This window comes from Schistocerca gregaria, chromosome 8 (assembly GCF_023897955.1).
Source record: "Schistocerca gregaria isolate iqSchGreg1 chromosome 8, iqSchGreg1.2, whole genome shotgun sequence".
NCBI classification, from domain to species: Eukaryota; Metazoa; Arthropoda; class Insecta; order Orthoptera; family Acrididae; genus Schistocerca; species Schistocerca gregaria.
The window spans coordinates 80,561,756-80,581,841 of record NC_064927.1 but is presented as its reverse complement, the minus strand read 5'-3'; the positions used below and the strand labels follow the sequence as shown (position 1 = coordinate 80,581,841).

The window sequence follows — 20,086 nt, the reverse complement described above, 5'->3', positions numbered from 1 at the left end:
GTCTCTCCACTGCATCAGCCATTGTTGGGAAGGATGTGTTGCATTGGCGGGCTGATTTGCAGAGAAGGAGCAAGTTTCACAATTCGAGCTCAGTTTTGTCTTGGGGATAATTAAAACTTTACAACTACCTGTTGTATTGTATCACACAAATCTTGCTATCATAGTTGGAAATGGTTATTGTAATGTCTTGTTCCGCAAGGGAGAGGATGTTGTTAAAGGTGGGTGGATGGTATCCTCTTTCTACAACACAAATTCGCACGTACATTAATACGGTTCTTTATTTACATGAAGCTGCTACTTAATAGGAATAGAGCCCATGTTCGTGGTACGAGTTCATCAGTAATAACCCCATTGCAGACTATACCGATAATCTTGCTATTACAAACTTTAGTCTCATTGCTGGTGCCACTATGGTCACTAATCTGGTCACTAAGTACTGTCGTAACCTGCGATTTGAACTGAGCCCGCTCTGCGAGTGAATGACAGACGCCAAACTGGAAGAGTGAATCAGTTGGTCCCTCTGGATAGTGGGGGCACCAGAAATACTTGCTGTTGAGAGGGCGTTGGTAGTGAGTTGCTTGTCAGTGTGTCTCTGGCCTCACTCATGATAGGCACACTCGATCTGGTGCCTACTATCGATCTTCATGCTACATCTTTGCCCATTGGTGTGCTGGCGACAGGTTAACCTGGCGCAGTTATTATTTTTAATGATTTTTAATGATGTTGAGTAAGTATACTTGGTTTGAACATCACATCAGACTACTATAGGGCTGCTTTACCAAAGGAGCTGAAAATATTAAACTTTAGAGAATTTTGTTAGGAATGAGAACAATGTGCCAATAGCAGCCTTTAAGTTGTTTGACTCCACATACACACCATAAAGATAAGATTGAAAATACCTTCAGGAATAATAAAGATAAGGCACTGCTCCTCACCAGGTACATTTCTTGTAAAATAAAAATATGTCATATTTATATTCCATCACCAACTCTCTTCATTCATTATTGCTGCCGAAGTACAGCTCCTCAATTTTGTAAGTTTAATGTTTGTTGCATCTTCTGTGCAGTGGTCTCTGTTCGAGGTAATTATTTGTTTTGCTATTTTGTCAGAAACTGACATTTTGAGCCTGTGGCTGTGTGCAAAATATAGGTTGATTCTTACACAGAAGATTACAGCAACCAGCCACTTTTTACAATGCTATTTATTTACTTAAGCAGCACTACTACCGGTTTCAAACCGATAAGTTCATTTTCAGATGGCTAGTTCACATTTTACATTTATTTCATGTTTTATTTCCCCATTTAATGACTAAATAATATATAATGAAGAGAATAAAAGTAAAGCAGTCTTGGATGTTATAAAAAGGAAACAGGGAGAAGCACACAAATGCCGAATAATGTACTGGTAAGAGAGGGCAATAAGGTAATAAATGATCCACAACACTTAGCAAACTATGTAAATGAGCATTTTTCAAGTACTGAAAAGAAGTTGCAACAAAAATTCCCCAAAACAAATATAACACCTGTAAATAATGTTGCACTAAATACTATGATGTTACTTCCTACCACAGAGAATGGAGTCAATAAAACTGTTCAAAAACTAAAAAATAGATTGTCAGTAGGCTTAGATGAAGTATCAATGTGTGTACTGAAACAATGCATATGGATTATACAAGGCCCCTTAAGAAATATAATAAATGAATCCTTCACATCAGGGGCATTTCCAGAGCAGTTAAAACAGGCAAGAGTTGTACCTTTGCTTAAGAAAGGTAATGCAGAAGGCATAGACAGTTACTGGCCTATTTCCCTACTGTCACCATTCTCAAAACTAATAGAAGCAATCTTTTAAGCGAATCACAGTTTGGTGGAAAAAATACAGAGTAAGCCGTAGTAGAATTCACTAAAATTGTACTTGATGCTCTTGATACATATGAGTGTATCACAGGCATATTTTCGGCTCTTTCTAAGGCGTTTGATACAATTGACCACAAGATTCTATTAAATAAATTTGAAGCATTAAGGATAAGAGGGGCAGGTAGTTAATTACTGGTTTCAATCATACCTATCAGATAGGGTACAAAGAGTAGAGATAACACGTACTTCAAATAAATCTAAACACTTACAAAAAACACTTATCAGAACAAAAATACATTAATGTAGGGTTTCCGCTAGGTAGCATATTAGGATCAATACTATGACTTTTCCAGTAGTGTTACTCATGGTGAAAAATTCTCTTTGCTGATGACAGCAATATTGCATTCACTGACAAAACAAGAGAACTCCTTTCTGAGAAAGCAAATGAAACTCTCAAGGAAGGTTATGGTTGGTCAGTAAGCAATAAAGTGACATTTAATGTAAAAAAAAAAAAAACTGTCTGTTGTTGTTGTTGTTGTTGTTGTTGTTGTTGTTGTTGTCTTCAGTCCTGAGACTGGTTTGATGCAGCTCTCCATGGTATTCTATCCTGTGCAAGCTTCTTCATCTCCCAGTACCTACTGCAACCTACATCCTGCTTAGTGTATTCATCTCTTGTTCTCCCTCTACGATTATTACCCTCCACGCTGCCCTCCAATGCTAAATTTGTGATCCCTCGATGCCTCAAAACATGTCCTACCAACCGATCCCTTCTTCTAGTCAAGTTGTGCCACAAACTTCTCTTCTCCCCAATCCTATTCAACACCTCCTCATTAGTTACGTGATCTACCCATCTAATCTTCAGCATTCTTCTGTAGCAACACATTTCGAAAGTTTCTATTGTCTTCTTGTCTAAACTAGTTATCGTCCATGTTTCACTTCCATACATGGCTACACTCCAAAAAAAATACTTTCAGAAACGACTTCCTGACACTTAAATCTATATTCGATGTTAACAAATTTCTCTTCTTCAGAAACGCTTTCCATGCCATTGCCAGTCTACATTTTATATCCTCTCTATTTCGACCATCATCAGTTATTTTACTTCCTAAATAGCAAAACTCCTTTACTACTTTAAGTGTCTCATTTCCTAATCTAATTCCCTCAGCATCACCCGACTTAATTCGACTACATTCCATTATCCTCATTTTGCTTTAGTTGATGTTCATCTTATACCCTCCTTTCAAGACACTATCCATTCCATTCAACTGCTCTTCCAAGTCCTTTGCCGTCTCTGACAGAATTACAATGTCATTGGCGAACCTCAAAGTTTTTACTACTTCTCCATGATTTTTAATACCTACTCCAAATTTTTCTTTTGTTTCCTTTACTGCTTGCTCAATATACAGATTGAATAACATCGGTGAGAGGCTACAACCCTGTCTCACTCCTTTCCGATCCACTGCTTCCCTTTCAACCATCTGGTTTCTGTACAAATTGCAAATAGCCTTTCGCTCCCTGTATTTTACCCCAGACATCTTCAGAATTTGAAAGAGAGTATTCCAGTCAACATTGTCAAAAGCTTTCTTTAAGTCTACAAATGCTAGAAACGTAGGTTTGCCTTTTGTTAATCTTTCTTCTGTCGTAAGGTCAGTATTGCCTCACGTGTTCCAACATTTCTATGAAATCCAAACTGATCCTCCCCGAGGTCGGCATCTACCAGTTTTTTCCATTCATCTGTAAAGAATTCGCATTAGTATTTTGCAGATGTGACTTATTAAACTGATAGTTCGGTAATTTTCACATCTGTTAGTGCCTGCTTTCTTTGGGATCGGAATTATTATATTCTTCTTGAAGTCTGAGGGTATTTCGTGTGTCTCGTAAATCTTGCTCACCAGCAGGTAGAGTTTTGTCATGACTGGCTCTCCCAAGGCCGTCAGTAGTTCTGATGGAATGTTGTCTACTCCGGGGGCCTTGTTTCGACTCATATCTTTCAGTGCTCTGTCAAACTCTTCGCGCAGTATCGTATCTCCCATTTCGTCTTCATCTACATCCTCTTTCGTTTCCATAATATTGTCCTCAAGTACATCGCCCTTGTATAAACCTTCTATATAATCCTTCCACCTTTCTGCTTTCCCTTCTTTGCTTAGAACTGGGTTTCCATCTGAGCTCTTGATGTTCATACAAGTGGTTCTCTGTTCTCCAAAGGTCTCTTTAATTTTCCTGTAGGCAGTATCTATCTTACCCCTAGTGAGATAACCCTCTACATCCTTACATTTGTCTTCTAGCCATCCCTACTTAGCCATTTTGCACTTCTGTCAATCTCATTTTTGAGACGTTTGTATTCATTTTTGCCTGCTTCATTTACTGCATTTTTATATTTTCTCCTTTCATCAATTAAATTCAATATTTATTCTGTTACCCAAGGATTTCTAGCAGCCCTCGTCTTTTTACCTACTTTATCCTCTGCTGCCTTCACTACTTCATCCCTCAGAGCTACCCATTCTTCTTCTACTGTGTTTCTTTCCCCCATCCCTGTCAATTATTCCCTCATGCTCTCCTTGAAACTCTGTATAACCTCTGGTTCTTTCAGTTTATCCAGGTCCCATCTCCTTAAATTCCCACCTTTTTGCAGTTTCTTCAGTTTTAACCTACAGGTCATAACCAATATATTGTGGTCAGAGTCCATATCTGCCCCTGGAAATGTCCTACAATTTAAAACCTGATTCCTAAATCTCTGTCTTACCGTTATATAATCTATCTGATACCTTTTAGTATCTCCAGGATTCCTCCATGTATACAACCTTCTTTTATGATTCTTGAACCAAGTGTTAGCTATGATTAAGTTATGCTCTGTGCAAAATTCTACCAGACGGCTTCCTCTTTCATTTCTTAGCCCCAATCCATAATCACCTACTATGTTTCCTTCTCTCCCTTTTCCTACTGACGAATTTCAGTCACCCATGACTATTAAATTTTCATCTCCCTTCACTACCTGAATAATTTCTTTTATCTCATCATACATTTCATCAATTTCTTCTTAATCTGCAGAGCTAGTTGGCATATAAACTTGTACTACTGTAGTAGGCATGGGCTTCGTATGTATCTTGGCCACAATAATGCATTCACTATGCTGTTTGTAGTAGCTTACCCGCACTCCTAGTTTTTTATTCATTATTAAACCTACTCCTACATTACCTCTATTAGACTTTGTATTTATAACGCTGTATTCGCCTGACCAAAAGTCTTGTTCCTCCTGCCACCGAACTTCACTAATTCCCACTATATCTACCTTTAACCTATCCATTTCCCTTTTTAAATTTTCTAACCTACCTGCCCGATTAAGGGATCTGACATTCCACACTCCGATTTGTAGAACGCCAGTTTTCTTTCTCCTTATAACGATGTCCTCTTGCATAGTCCCCGCCCGGAGATCCGAATGGGGGACTATTTTACCTCCGGAATATTTTACCCAAGAGGATGCCATCATCATTTAATCATACAGTAAAGCTGCATGTCCTCGGGAAAAATTATGGCTGTAGTTTCCCCTTGCTTTCAGCCGTTCGCAGTACCAGCACAGCAAGGCCGTTTTGGTTAATGTTGCAAGGCCAGATCAGTCAATCATCCAGACTGTTGCCCCTGCAACTACTGAAAAGGCTGCTGCCCCTCTCCAATAACCACATGTTTGTCTGGCCTCTCAACAGATACCCCTCCATTGTGGTTGCACCTAAGGTACGGCCATCTGTGTGGCTGAGGCACGCAAGCCTCCCCACCAACAGCAAGGTCCATGGTTCATGGACTAATGCCATGAATTTCAGTTTGAAGAGGAAAAATGACTGTGTTAAATTAAATGTAGATGGCACTTCTGCAGACTGTGTAACAAATGGCAAATTTCTAGGAATGAATAGTGATTCTAAGTTGAGGCAGTGTGAACACACGAAGGTACTTGCAAACAGAATGCCATCAGCATGTTATGCCCTTAGAATCCTATCATCAGTGTGTAACATGCAGTGCCTTTTAGTTACATAATATTCATATATACATTCAATTCTTAGCTATGGCATTCTTTTTTTGGGGAACAAATGCACAAAATGTGAGCAGAATTTTGAAACTCCAGGAAAGAGCCATAAGAATAATAACAAAAAATACTAGTCGAGCTCATTGTAATGATCTGACAAAACACTGGGGATTTTAACTGCTCCATGTGAACACATTTACCAGTCAGTTATACACATCAAAAATAACATTGGTAATTACTGCACAAACAGCTCTGTCCATGACCATGCAACAAGAGACAGACTCAACTTACATTTGTCAAGAAAAAATAAACATAAAACTCAAACCAGCACCGAGCGAGGTGGCGCAGTGGTTAGACACTGGACTTGCATTCGGGAGGACGACGGTTCAATCCCGTGTCCGGCCATCCTGATTTAGGTTTTCCGTGATTTCCCTAAATCACTCCAGGCAAATGCCGGCATGGTTCCCCTAAAAGGGCAGGGCCGACTTCCTTCCCCATCCTTCCCTAATCCGATGAGACCGATGACCACGCTGTCTGGTCTCCTTCCCCAAAACAACCAACCAACTCAAACCAGCATTTTTTTACCAAGGAGTAAAACTGTATAATAAATTACCAAAAGAGATTAAAGAAATTTCAAAAACACACTTGTTTAAAAAGGCAACTAAAAAAGTACCTATTATGCAATACATTTTATAAATTGAAGGATTACTTAGATAAGACAGAGGGGTTTTATAAAAAAAATGTTATACAAATAAATAATAATGATGATGATGATGATAATGATAATAAAACATCCAACATTCCACATAACACCTTTAATTTATGTTTTTTCCCTCCTTTTTTCCGTTCTAGAAATACTTACCCGCAAGCTATGCATAGCACAATACTAACACTCCTTCCTCTTTCTGAGCTCAACATCTTACTCATTGTGGAGGGATGCTGACTCAGTTTTTCAGGATAGGAAATGGGAAGTTGCGGTACAGAAAATGCCCCAGGGATCATCTGTGTGTATGTGTGTGTGTGTGTGGGGGGGGGGGGGGGGGGGGGTCGTGAGTGAAATGTTATGAAACAATGTGTGTATAGTGTGTGCAGTGACTAATAGTGAGATATGAGTGAGCAGTGTGGCATTACATTATTTAATAAGATATTTGTAAAATAAAATATTGTAGGCAAGGAGTAAATTTAATAACTGACATGTGCTATATCACTGTAAAAAAGAGATCTCTGTATGAATAAAGCTGCTGCTGCTGCTACTGCTACTACTACTACTACTACTACTACTACTACTACCACTACCACCACTACTACACTTGACGAAACTTACTTGGGGTGGTGATGCACTACAGCCAAAACAAAATGTGAGACAATCTCTTTATAATTGTAATTGTGCCTCAAGATGATTTTAAGTGATGTAAACAAATTATTATTATTATTAAGTGGAAGATGTTTCAATTATTTACAATGAAGAATCTGTGCCATTACGTTCCAGTGTGCGTTCTTCATTGTAAATAATTGAAACATTTTCCATATTATAATAATTATTTGTTTACATCACTTAAAATCATTGTGAGGCACAATGACAATTAAAAATACGTCGTCTCACATTTTGTTTTGGCTGTAGGGCATCACCACCCCAAGGAAGTTTTGTCAGGTTGGCAAACAAAACATGAAATCTAAAAGTCTGAAGATGAACCTATCAGTTTAAAAGGGGTAATGGTGCTGTTTAAGTAAATAAATAGCATTGTAAAAAGTGGCTGGTTGCTCTAGTCTTCTGTGTAAGAGTCAACCTGTATAAATATTTGTTTTATTTTTTATTTCTTCTTTGTATTGAATACGAATGATTGCATGATATATTATGGCATCCACAGTCATTGTAATCAATTCAGACTTGATATTATCTTAATTAGCTTAGATTGGAGTACATGTACTTTTTATTAAACTGTGTTTTGCTGTGCACTGTTAAGTAAATTTTGTTGTATGCCTCTTATGTTTCAGATGCTAACAAAATTAGTATTTTAAGATTCCATTTCATCATTTGATTTGTCCTTTGTGAGCAATCATCTTTTTCTTACTTGTAACACAGTGCAGGAATGACATGCACTGAGACATGTGGAAGCTCTGATAGTTTTTTTGTTTTGTTTTTTTTAATGCTGTATCCTGTAGGTTGAGATTCCACTGCCTTCCAATCTACAATTGCATTGTGCATTAATTTATGAGTTCTATGTAAAATTTGGTTGTTTTTTAAGTCAATAATTATTTGAATTTCTGTTTTGTATTGTAGAAATTGTCTGCATTAGATAATAGCATATCAGATTTTTATTCCAATTTGCCTGTTATTTCTCCTGTGTAATGTCTTCACCAATTGTTAAATGTATATATTTTCCTGCAATTTAAATTTATTCAAGTGCATGATACATTAATGTTATTTAGGAAATAAGCATACCAAAATTTTTTTGTTACACAAGACAGCTAGCCCAATAAATTTTTTATCACATGCCATCTTCCCTACTTTCAAAATAAGTTTTCATATAATAATAATAAAATAAGCAGCAGCAGCAACTGTATATAGTTTCATTCATTCTGCTTTACTTCCTAATGTTAATTATGTAGTCTAGCTGTGCACCCATGAGCCTTTGAAATGTGAATGTTGCCTTTGCTTGCATTTGTGCCCTAACTTATACTTGTTGTTTTTATCTGTGCCTGTTATATGTTAAGCACTTTCAACCTGAGTTACTTGCTTGTGAAATGCTAGCAGTCCATCCCAATTACTAATATGCATCATTTCTGTTTCAGAATACTGTTTACTTTAGCAAAGCATTTATGTATGTTTGTCTTCAGTTCAGTGAGTTATTAGTTAATTATTTATGGTTATTTAAGAAAGTTATAGCTTAAACAACTGTAGGTGGTTTTGAGATTTTAATTAAGAAACATTAAGGATACTATTCTGACTGAATTATCGCCGGTGAAGTAATTTATATTCTCTTTATTGAAAGTACCGATTACAACTTGGTAGTAGGGCTTGAGCACATAAAGAAACTTACTCAAGAATTGTAAGATTCTTACACTAAGGAAAATCAGCTTGATATGGCAGCACTACTGGCAGGCTTCCATAAGCAGAGTGGTACTTGGTCTCTTAAGGTAATACAAGGCAAAATTAAGACTACTGTCATGTAAGCAAAATTCCAAATCAGTCAGTTATCCACCTATTAGATTCTAATCAGTTCAAATATTAAAGTTTTTTTTCACTCATTTGCCTAAATTGCAGAAAGAGAGACAGAGAGAGATTGTATGAGGCAGGTTCGAGAAATATTCAGTTGAAGACAAAGAGAACATTAATGTAGTCAAACTACTGTGATTTTTTTAAAATGTAAAACTCTTTAGATGCCAACTGCAAAGTTTCACGGAGGTTCATTTAGCTGTTTGTTTGTAATGATCATTCAGTTATGATTTAAGGTAAAGTATCCTATTTTAAAACGTTTTACCATAACTAATATACAGGATTGGACATTAAACAGTCCTTGCTACTAGTCTCTAAAGTAAAAAAAAATGAGATGCCAAAATTTAAAAATTATTCTGTATCTAATGGAGATAATGAGGGCTCAGAACCTGTATGATCAAAGAGGTTATTGAATATTCATGAATATTCACTGAATGTCAGTCAAAGATATGCAGATTTCCTGACACTGCAATGATCTCAATTGTTCATGGCCATGCTTTACATGAAATCTTGGCCATGGCAAAGCTTTCTGCTCAATGAATGACTGTTGACCAAAGATAAAAAAGTACTATTGCTCGAGGATGTCTGGACTTATTTAAACCTAATGCAATTCAGTTTCTCTCTCTCTCTCTCTCTCTCTCTCTCTCTCTCTCTCTCTATTTACAGTAGATGAATCATAGTGGATGACAAAAGATCCCACCAAAGAAATAGAGAATGATTCCATCTGCAGAAAAACTTCAGCAACTATTTCTGAGAGTGATCACCACAAGGTTGCACCATCACCATGGGAGCGTTAAGTTGACTGTTGGAAAAACTGAAGGATGATATTGGGACTAAATGGCCACATCTTGCAAAGAACAAAAGTTATTTTCCATTATCATAATGCACCTTCACACATCTCAGGTTTTTGCTGCGAAAGATCATGGCCTTCACTGTTACTTTTTCAGAGTGGTGAAATGGTTTGGTCAGGGATGACAGAAAGGTACCAGCAGGACACAGAGGGTGAGAAAATAAAGCTAAAGATAGGCAATGTGCCAACTTTGGTATAGAGATGACAGAAAGAATAAAGTGTGGAGTAAATATGAATTAAATATGGAAGAAAAAATGAATAAACAGAGCAATTAGGAACTGGAAGAAATTGAGAAAAAGGGCTCATATAAAAAACAGAAGGAAAGACAAAAGATAGGAGTACATAACTGGATTCAACAAGGGGGGTTGCAGTCTCATGAAGGTTTAGTTCAGAAGGCCAGAAAGATGCAAAGATAAATTAGAGTTTGAGCTCCTATCTGTGAAGATAAAAAATTTTGAGCTAATTTGTTTCTTGACAGTCATTATAGACTTATCCCTTTAGGGCGAGCAGACTAAATGTGTCTGTTAAAATTGAAAGTGTTAAGTAAAGACTGGAAAAAGAGAATGGAGGTACAATGCTGGATGTGAGGAACTTCTGAAATGCTGTTGAAGGATGTGTCTGAAGAAGGAATGAGAGAATCCATTGATAACCCACAAAACTCTTAACAGCATACGAGGTGTGGCTATGAAATAATGGAACTATTGCCGCAAAACATTTTATTTAAAAAAGATGTACATATTTAGTCATTGTCCCCCTTAATATTCTCCCATGTTCTATCCCTACAATGTTCTATGCAAAGTTCCATTGATGGAAACAGTGCTGGAGGTCTTCTTTTGTGAGCTCCTCAATCACACATGCCACTTTTTCTTTCACTGCTTCAATTGATTGAAATTCTGTTTCTTTTAATGCAGATTTGACCTTTGGAAATAGATAAGTGTTAGGTCAGGCAAGTAAGATGGGTGGTCTAACACTCAGAAGCTGTACTTCCTAGAAACCTCTTAGCAGACAGTGCAGTGTGAGCACATAATTGAGCGAGAAGAGACAATAATGTTGATTAATGATTTGACTATCAGGAACCCAGTGAAGATACATAATTCCATTAATATAAAAAAAAATTGTCGTCGCTTTGAACTTTATTTGCTCATTCAAGCTTTTTTCGCTCTCTGTCAATTGAGGTCTTCCAGTGCATGAAGTGGCACTTAATTTCTGGATCATAAGTAGAAAACAAAGATTCATCATATGTTAACACTGTTTATAATCATTTCCGATGGTATTCCAAGTCTCTCTAAAAAAAATTCACAAGGTGCTTTTTGCTCAGTCATGAGAATCTTCAGCACCTGTTTCACACACACTTTTCTCATGTTATAATTGTTTTGTAAAATTTGTTTTAAGCTTTCCATGTCAATTCCTACAGTTTCGGCAGTTGATCAAATACTCAACCGGTGATCAGATTGAATCAGATTACCTACTGTTTTGATATTTTCATCTGTTTTTGATACTGAACAGCATCCCAGAGATAAGTCATCTTCAACATGTTCTCAGCCATTTTGCACTTGATCAACTCAGAAACTTGCAGGAGTGGTAAACAGTATTATCTATAAACTTCTGTCAGTAAAAGAAAGGCTTCACGAGCAGTTTTTCCAAGTTTGATGTGATACTTCATGACAATTTCTCGCTTTATTTTTACACTTACCATTTTTACAGCAAAGCAAAATAACAGTTGTTACATAAATGAAGCCCATGGCCACACCAGAGATGCCTCATCCCACTATTAAGACTTCTCACTTCACGGCTATCAGTCGTTCATCTTTGGTGCATGCGTACTTTGTGACAGCATCAGTCTCATCATTTTTTATCCACTCCTTGTATGATCTCATTCTATAACAAGCAGACTTTGTAACTGCCTGTCAAAGAATTACTTGGCTATTGTAATATGCCATTAATGAAAACTGGAGGAGCACTAGTTGGCAGGAAGGCTGCTGAAATAAATCAGAGATTATGCACAGTATCCTTCATGATATATACTTAATATTGTTGGTTGTAGATTATAACAGGTAAATCTCTTATAAGACATATTGTCTGATGTGCACTTGAGTAGCTTTGTGTTATAAAGGTATAAGGATTTGAATTAAATGAAACAACAAGTTCACTGTTACCAGTCACCATTTTATTTATTTCCACGACGCGTTTCGAAGGTTTAAACCTCCATCATCGGGTGGATTTACATAAGTAAGTATTACATTTGTGTGTGTGTTGTGTTAAGATTTTTGGAGGAACTTGTGACACTGCCTAGTGTAGAAACAAGACACTATTTCAGAATATGGTTTAGGATTACTTTTGACAAAAAATGAAACTGATATCTAATGGTAAACATTAAATAAGCAAACTACAGTACCTTCAGTGGTCACAGGTTCCTTTTGCTGTCGTAACACATCACATGTATACTGCCACATTTGTAAACAAATATGGCGTCAGAAATCAGCTGGGTAAGGATCGTATAGCAGAAGAGAAGACATAATCGCAAAGTGCAAAGAGTATACATCGTAAAAACATTATTACAGAATAATTGCTTTAAGCATTTGGCGGTGTTTGTTTTGAGGTGTCAAATGTATGTGTGTGCACTTCAGGTGGTATATAAATCCAATTCTGACAAGTTAAAACCGCTAAACATTCATACTCGTTTACACAATCAGGTGAAATGTTAGAATGGCTTAAACTTCATACTTGTTGATAACAATTAGGTGAAATGTTACAGACTTAAATTACAATGATAGTATTGGCTACAATAGTAAAGTCATACATACATTACACTCTTTGATTGGGATCAATAAACAGATGTGAAATGAGGGGCTGGAGGCAGAGGGAGGGGTAGAAAGAGAGAATATGTGTGTGTGTGTGTGTGTGTGTGTGTGTGTGTGTGTGTGTGTGTGGAAGGGGGGGGGGGGCGAGAGAGAGAGAGAGAGAGAGAGAGAGCAAACATTTACATGGCAAGGAGTCTTAAGATTGCATGTTGCATATATTAACTGCCTAAAGGTTGGGGTAATACATCGGTCAATGCTATAAAATATGCAGATAGATATACACTTGTGCCAGTAGTTGATGTACATACAGTTTTAAGCTGACAAGGGGTACAAGCTGTTGGTGTGATGAATTATCTGTGAATGAGGTCAATCTCTTGTACTCTTGGTAGCTGCAATATTTATGGTAAATATTAGGTTGTGTGTGTGTGTGTGTGTGTGTGTGTGTGTGTGTGTGTGTGTGTGTGTGTGTGCGCGCGCGTTTTTAAGAGTATAGGCAGTTACTGAAAACAGAGATGATACTATTATAAATATTGTCATTTTTGTCATTTAAGATGGATTCTGGTTGTTTCATTTGATGTTTGTATATTTGGAGTGCTTCAAGGATGTCTAGTTTTCTGCCCTTTTTGTTGGATGTGTAGGATGCTAATACTCGTGTTGTTAACATGGTGTTTTGTCTCATGCAGGTGGGTAGCTATTGCTGATGTGTGATATTTTTTGTTTTTTTAGTGCTGCCATGTGTTCCTTGAACCTAATGTCAAATGATCTGCCTGTCTGGCCTATGTAGAAGCAGTCACAGTCCAAACATGCAATTTTGTACACACCTGTGTGATGAAGTGGGTTTCGTGTGCCGATGTTGTGGGGTAACTTCTGTCCAATCTTGTTGTGTGTTTGTAAAGGATATGCTTATGCCTTTCCGTTTGAAGATATTGCCAGTCTGGTATGAAATGTTAGCCAGAAAGGGGATTGTATGGAAGGATTTTTTTTTCTTTTTTTTTGCCATTTGAGTGTTTTAGGGTGTCTACTATGGAGCTGTTATAACCATTTTCAATAGCTGTTTGTTTTATTATTTCAATTTCTTGATCGCATTTATCTTCTGACAGTGGTAGTTGGATAGCTCTAATAATCATGTACCGGAATGCTGCCATTTTGTGTGCTGCGGGGTGGCAAGAGGAGTTGTGGATTGTGGTATGTGTTGTGGTAGGCTTCTGATAAATTTCAAACTGATGTCTGTTATTCTTTATTCTAATGGTAAGGTTTAGGAAATTTATACTGTCATCTTTTTGGTGTTCAACTGTGAATTTTATGTTTTCATGGGAGTTGTTGAGGAACTGATTCAACTCAGTGATGTCATCTTTAGTGCCTTTGATTAAAATGATCTACATATCTGTAGTAGTAGATGATATTTTTGAGGAGGTGGTGACTGGAATTCAGGATTTTGTCTTCTAGGTTACTTATAAAGATTTCTGCTAGCAATCCGGAAAGATTTGAGCCCATTGCCAGACCTTCTGTTTGTTTGTAGATTTTATTGTTAAATTTAAAATAGTTGTGTGAAAGTGTGAATTCAAGCAGGTCCATTAGTTCATTAATGTGAGTTGAAGGGATTTTTTTGTGTTTATGCAGGTTGACAAGAAAGAAATGAAATTAAAAGAAAAGAAAAAGGAAAGGGGGAAAACATTGAAGCAGTTCACTTGGTACAGTTTATTAATCTTAAGCAGCCTGTGTATCTGGAATATTCAGGTAGTCATAGTGGTGAATTTCTTCCCTAACAGCAAATTCTGTAATACTGATCGTGGCAAAGAATGTAGAGAAACTATTGCACAGGTTCGTAATTAATGCATTCTTGAATCTAGTGAAGATAGAACGATAGTGCACCACATGACTAACATTTTACATAGTTTTTTAAATGGTGGTGATGTGAGGATGACTATGAAATGAGTATCATAAAGCAAGATAGCAGGGCTAATGGTTCATAGCAAAAATAAGAAGGAGGGCCAGAAGACAGAAGTTTCCAGAACCTTAGCTCTTTTTGAAGAGTTGTATCCTATGTCTATTGTCTTCTGTTATTCAAGTAAGGACCAAGTACTGGTAATGTAACACTATGCACATTTCCAAATTAAAGTTTTCTTGTAAATCTGAAAAAGGATGTGATTAAAGTATTTAGTTGGGCCATGTGAAATGAGAAACCATTTTTTTATTTTCAAAAGCATTAATATGTAACAATAATTTCCATTTTTTTATGGATTACTCCTTATCTCACGATTAGAACAGTTTCAAATTTAACGAACTCTGTAAGTGTGCATTTCTTCCATGTTGATCAGCGCTTCTGTAAATTTCTGTCAGTTCCCTTGGCTGATGACTGGCTTGAGAAACTGGTGTTACACTTTGTGATGTCATACAGGCACACGATGAGACCATCCATGCAGATAACAACACCAGCAATAATGGTGGCATGGGGGCTCATGTTCAGCAGCCTCCCGTAAGTGGCGGTGTCGATGTGAAGGCTGTACCGCCAGAATCCCCTGCTGTTCCTTCTTGTGGAACACCTCAGCCACGCTGCCTTAATATTGCAGGAATAGAAAGTTTTGTCGATCTGCATGGTGGCCTCCCCCATGCTTGGAGTCTTCCCCAGCTCGGGCCACATGTGCGGTATGTATATGCATTGTATTACAGTTAACAAGTTATTGTGTACTTTACTCCAGTGTGCATTGTACTTCATAGTTACCAGTACCATAATGTAGTTTCCTGGCATTCTGTGACATATAGTAGATGACTGATTGTGAGAAGATTGAGAAAGACGTACACAGCCAACAGTTGTGTGTGTCTTTTTTTAACCACAGAGGTTTTTTTTCGCTAGCGCATTCTCACTAAACATTTTCTGCAATGTTTGCTATGTAAATTGCTTTTTAATGGCACATAACCATAGTAATGTGATATAAATTCAGTGAAAATAAAGAAAGTGCATAACAGTTATATGTTTACAATTTTCCCTAAACCTCACCATTTTATGATTTATCTGTGGGAAATGACCCTGTCAAAGAGAGACAATATAAAATATTTTATTGCTACTGAAATAAATATGTGATTAATATCTATGTCTTAATATTCTCTCTCTCTCTCTCTCTCTCTCTCTCTCTCTCTCTCTCTTTCTCTTTCTCTCTTTGTGTGTGTGTGTGTGTGTGTGTGTGTGTGTGTGTGTGTGTTTATTAAAGTGAAAGAAGAAATAAATATTGATGTATTCACCATAAAACATTGGGTCACTGATCCATATGGCACAAAAAAGTAGTAGAAAACGAACATTATTATTGAGAGGACTACAACCACAAACTTCAGTTGATAAAAGATCGAATGTGGTTAGAGATTGTACTGCTTGAGTTGATAAAGATGAAACTAGACAAAGAAAGGCCTTATTCATGAACAGTACAGTAATATGATTTGAGAATGATAGTCTAAATATACTTAAGAAGGAGACTGAAAGATGGAAGGAATATATAAAATAGCTGTATGAAGGAAATGTACTGGAAGACAATATTATGAAAAGGAAGCGGTAGGGGTTGGACAGGGGCTCTGATACTGCAAGGATAATTTGAGAGTGTGCTGAAGAGGGCTAAGTTAAAAAAGGGATGACAGTGACTTTGAACCATGAAGATGCCTGGGAGAACCAACCACAACAAAGCTGTTTCACCTAGTATGTAGAATATATGAGACAGACCAAATATCCTCATGCTTAAAGAAGAATGTAATAATCCCAGTACCAAATACAGCAGTAGCTAGCAGCTGTGCATACTGGCAAACCATGAATTTAATATTATATTTGCAGTATATTAACTCAAGTTGTCTACAAAAATATGGATTGACCAGTGTGGCTTCAGTAAAAATGAAGAAACTCACAAAGAAGTGCTAATTTTATGATTTATCTTTGATAAAAGTAGAAGCTGAAGTAATGAATTATAATTTACTACACCACATTGTGGCTACCACAGTTGCAAAGACTACCCTAGTACAGTGCCGTCCCTAACACAAACTTCAGTTCACACCTTTAGCCCATTTTCCCCCTCTTGAATCTTCAGTATTGCCAAAACTGTCTGACATTGGAATAGCACACCCATCTTTGTACGTAACGGGGAAATCCTACCTATACCTCATAGTAAGCAGGAGACCCGTGTTCAAGTCCTGACCAGGGCACAAATTTTAATTCAGTGCTTCAGTTTCTATCCGATTTATCTTAAAAGGCAAATTACACTGCCCAACAGCAAAAATTTTTGAATGCTTCACAAGTAAGACCTTACTATTTTTGGTTTGAGAAAAATGAATATGACAAAGAAAAAATTTTATTAGTTTTCATTTCTGTGCTATACAGTTGGTGGAAGTATTTTATTTCAACATATTGAAAGGAAATGATACATTTTAATTGCATAAGCCAACAACAATGGGAGTCCATTTCACATTTTTAATGGCATTTAAATTGTAAGGTTTCTGAATTGATGGAAGTATACCTGACAGTTGGATGTTCTACAAGAATTTTATGGTGAAAATCAAACAATGGAAAATCCACTAAAGATTCACATTGGACAAATATATTACACTAGAACTGACATGTGATTACATTTCACGCAATTTGGGTGCATAGATCCTGAGAAACCAGTACATCTGGCCATAATAACAGCCTTGATACGCCTGGGCATAGAGTCAAACACAGCTTGGATGGCATGTACAGGTACAGCTGCCCATGAAGCTTCAACACAATACCATAGTTCATCAAGAGTAGTGACGGGCGCATTGTGACAAGCCAGTTACTCAGCCACCATTGACCAGGCATTTTCAATTGGTGAGAGATCTGGAGAATGTGCTGGCCAGGGCAGCAGTCGAACATTTTCTGTTTCCAGAAAGGCCTCTTCAGGACCTGCAACATGCAGTCGTGCATTATCCTGCTGAAATGTAGGATTTTGCAGGGACCAAATGAAGGGTGGAGCCATGGGTCGTAACACATCTGAAACGTAATGTCCACTGTTCAAAGTGCTGTCAATGTGAACAAGAGGTGACTGAGATGTGTAACCAATGGCACCCCATGCCATCACGCTGGGTGATACGCCAGTGTGGCGATGACGAATACACGCTTCAGATGTGCGTTCACCGTGATGCTGTAAACAAAACATGACGTTTTGCCGGGATTGTCATTGAGTACACCATCACAGGCGCCCCTGTCTGTAATGCAGCATCAAGGGTAACGACAGCCATGGTCTCCGAGCTGATAGTCCATGCTGCTGCAAACATAGTCGAATTGTTCGTGCAGATGGTTGTCGTCTTGAAAACGACCCCATCCGTTGACTCAGGGATGGAGACGTGGCTGCACGATCCGTTACAGCCATGCGGATAAGATGCCTGTCATCTCGACTGCTAGTGATACGAGGCCATTGGGATCCAGCATGGCGTGCCGTATTACCCTCCAGAACCCGCAGATTCCATATTCTGCTAACAGTCATTGAATCTCAACCAACGCGAGCAGCAGTGCCGCGATATGATAAACCGCAATTGCAATAGGCTTGCAATATGACCTTTATAAAAGTCGGAAACGTGATGGTAAGCATTTCCCCTCCTTACACGAGGCATCACAACAATGTTTCACCATGCAACACCTGTCAACTGCTGTTGGTGAATGAGAAATTGGTTGGAAACTTTCCTCATGACAGCACGTTGTATGTTTAGCCACCAACGCCAACCTTGTGTGAATGCTCTGAAAAGCTAAGCATTCGCATATCACAGCGTCTTCTTCCTGTTGGTTAAATTTCGCTTCTGTAGCACGTCATCTTCTTGGTGTACCAGTTTTAATGGCCAATAGTGTATTTTTTAAATCTCCCTCCCCCGTCACCCTCCCCCACCCACCCATCTCCCTCCCCCACCCACCCATCTCCCTCCCCCACCCACCCATCTCCCTCCCCCCACCCACCCGTCTCCCTCCCCCCACCCACCCATCTCCCTCCCCCCACCCACCCATCTCCCTCCCCCACCCACCTGTCTCCCTCCCCTACCCACCCGTCTCGCTCCCCCCACCCCACCCCACCCACCAGTCTCGCCCACCCCACCCCACCCACCAGTCTCGCTCACCCCACCCCACCCACCAGTCTCGCTCCCCCCACCCCACCCACCGGTCTCGCTCCCCCCACCCCACCCACCGGTCTCGCTCCCCCCACCCCACCCACCAGTCTCGCTCCCCCACCCCACCCCACCAGTCTCGCTCCCCCACCCCACCCCACCAGTCTCGCTCCCCCACCCCACCCCACCCGTCTCGCTCCCCCACCCCACCCCACCCGTCTCGCTCCCCCCACCCCACCCACCGGTCTCGCTCCCCCCACCCCACCCACCAGTCTCGCTCCCCCACCCCACCCCACCAGTCTCGCTCCCCCACCCCACCCCACCAGTCTCGCTCCCCCACCCCACCCCACCAGTCTCGCTCCCCCACCCCACCCCACCAGTCTCGCTCCCCCACCCCACCCCACCCGTCTCGCTCCCCCCACCCCACCCACCGGTCTCGCTCCCCCCACCCCACCCACCAGTCTCGCTCCCCCACCCCACCCCACCAGTCTCGCTCCCCCACCCCACCCCACCAGTCTCGCTCCCCCACCCCACCCCACCAGTCTCGCTCCCCCACCCCACCCCACCAGTCTCGCTCCCCCACCCCACCCCACCAGTCTCGCTCCCCCACCCCACCCCACCCGTCTCGCTCCCCCACCCCACCCCACCCGTCTCGCTCCCCCACCCCACCCCACCCGTCTCGCTCCCCCACCCCACCCCACCTGTCTCGCTCCCCCCACCCCACCCCACCCGTCTCGCTCCCCCCACCCGTCTCGCTCCCCCCACCCCACCCCACCCGTCTCGCTCCCCCCACCCGTCTCGCTCCCCCCACCCCACCCGTCTCGCTCCCCCCACCCCACCCCACCCGTCTCGCTCCCCCCACCCCACCCCACCCGTCTCGCTCCCCCCACCCCACCCCACCCGTCTCGCTCCCCCCACCCCACCCCACCCGTCTCGCTCCCCCCACCCCACCCCACCCGTCTCGCTCCCCCCACCCCACCCCACCCGTCTCGCTCCCCCCACCCCACCCCACCCGTCTCGCTCCCCCCACCCCACCCCACCCGTCTCGCTCCCCCCACCCCACCCCACCCGTCTCGCTCCCCCACCCCACCCCACCCGTCTCGCTCCCCCACCCCACCCGTCTCGCTCCCCCACCCCACCCGTCTCGCTCCCCCACCCCACCCCACCCGTCTCGCTCCCCCCACCCCACCCCACCCGTCTCGCTCCCCCCACCCGTCTCGCTCCCCCCACCCCACCCCACCCGTCTCGCTCCCCCCACCC

At 40.5% G+C, this 20,086-nt stretch overlaps 1 protein-coding gene across 5 annotated transcripts in view; it reads left to right on the top strand.

Annotated features, from left to right (window-relative positions):
• Positions 1 to 20,086, top strand: part of LOC126284389 (tau-tubulin kinase homolog Asator-like) — a 556,186-nt gene that overhangs the window by 496,064 nt on the left and 40,036 nt on the right. For 3 of the 5 annotated variants that reach the window (XM_049983277.1, XM_049983279.1, XM_049983278.1), the window contains one exon: positions 15,135 to 15,382. The exons of the other annotated variants lie outside the window; for them this stretch is intronic. In XM_049983277.1, the coding sequence (XP_049839234.1) occupies positions 15,135 to 15,382 (248 nt within the window). The remainder of the gene's footprint in view (positions 1 to 15,134; positions 15,383 to 20,086) is intronic. 5 annotated transcript variants of the gene reach the window in all.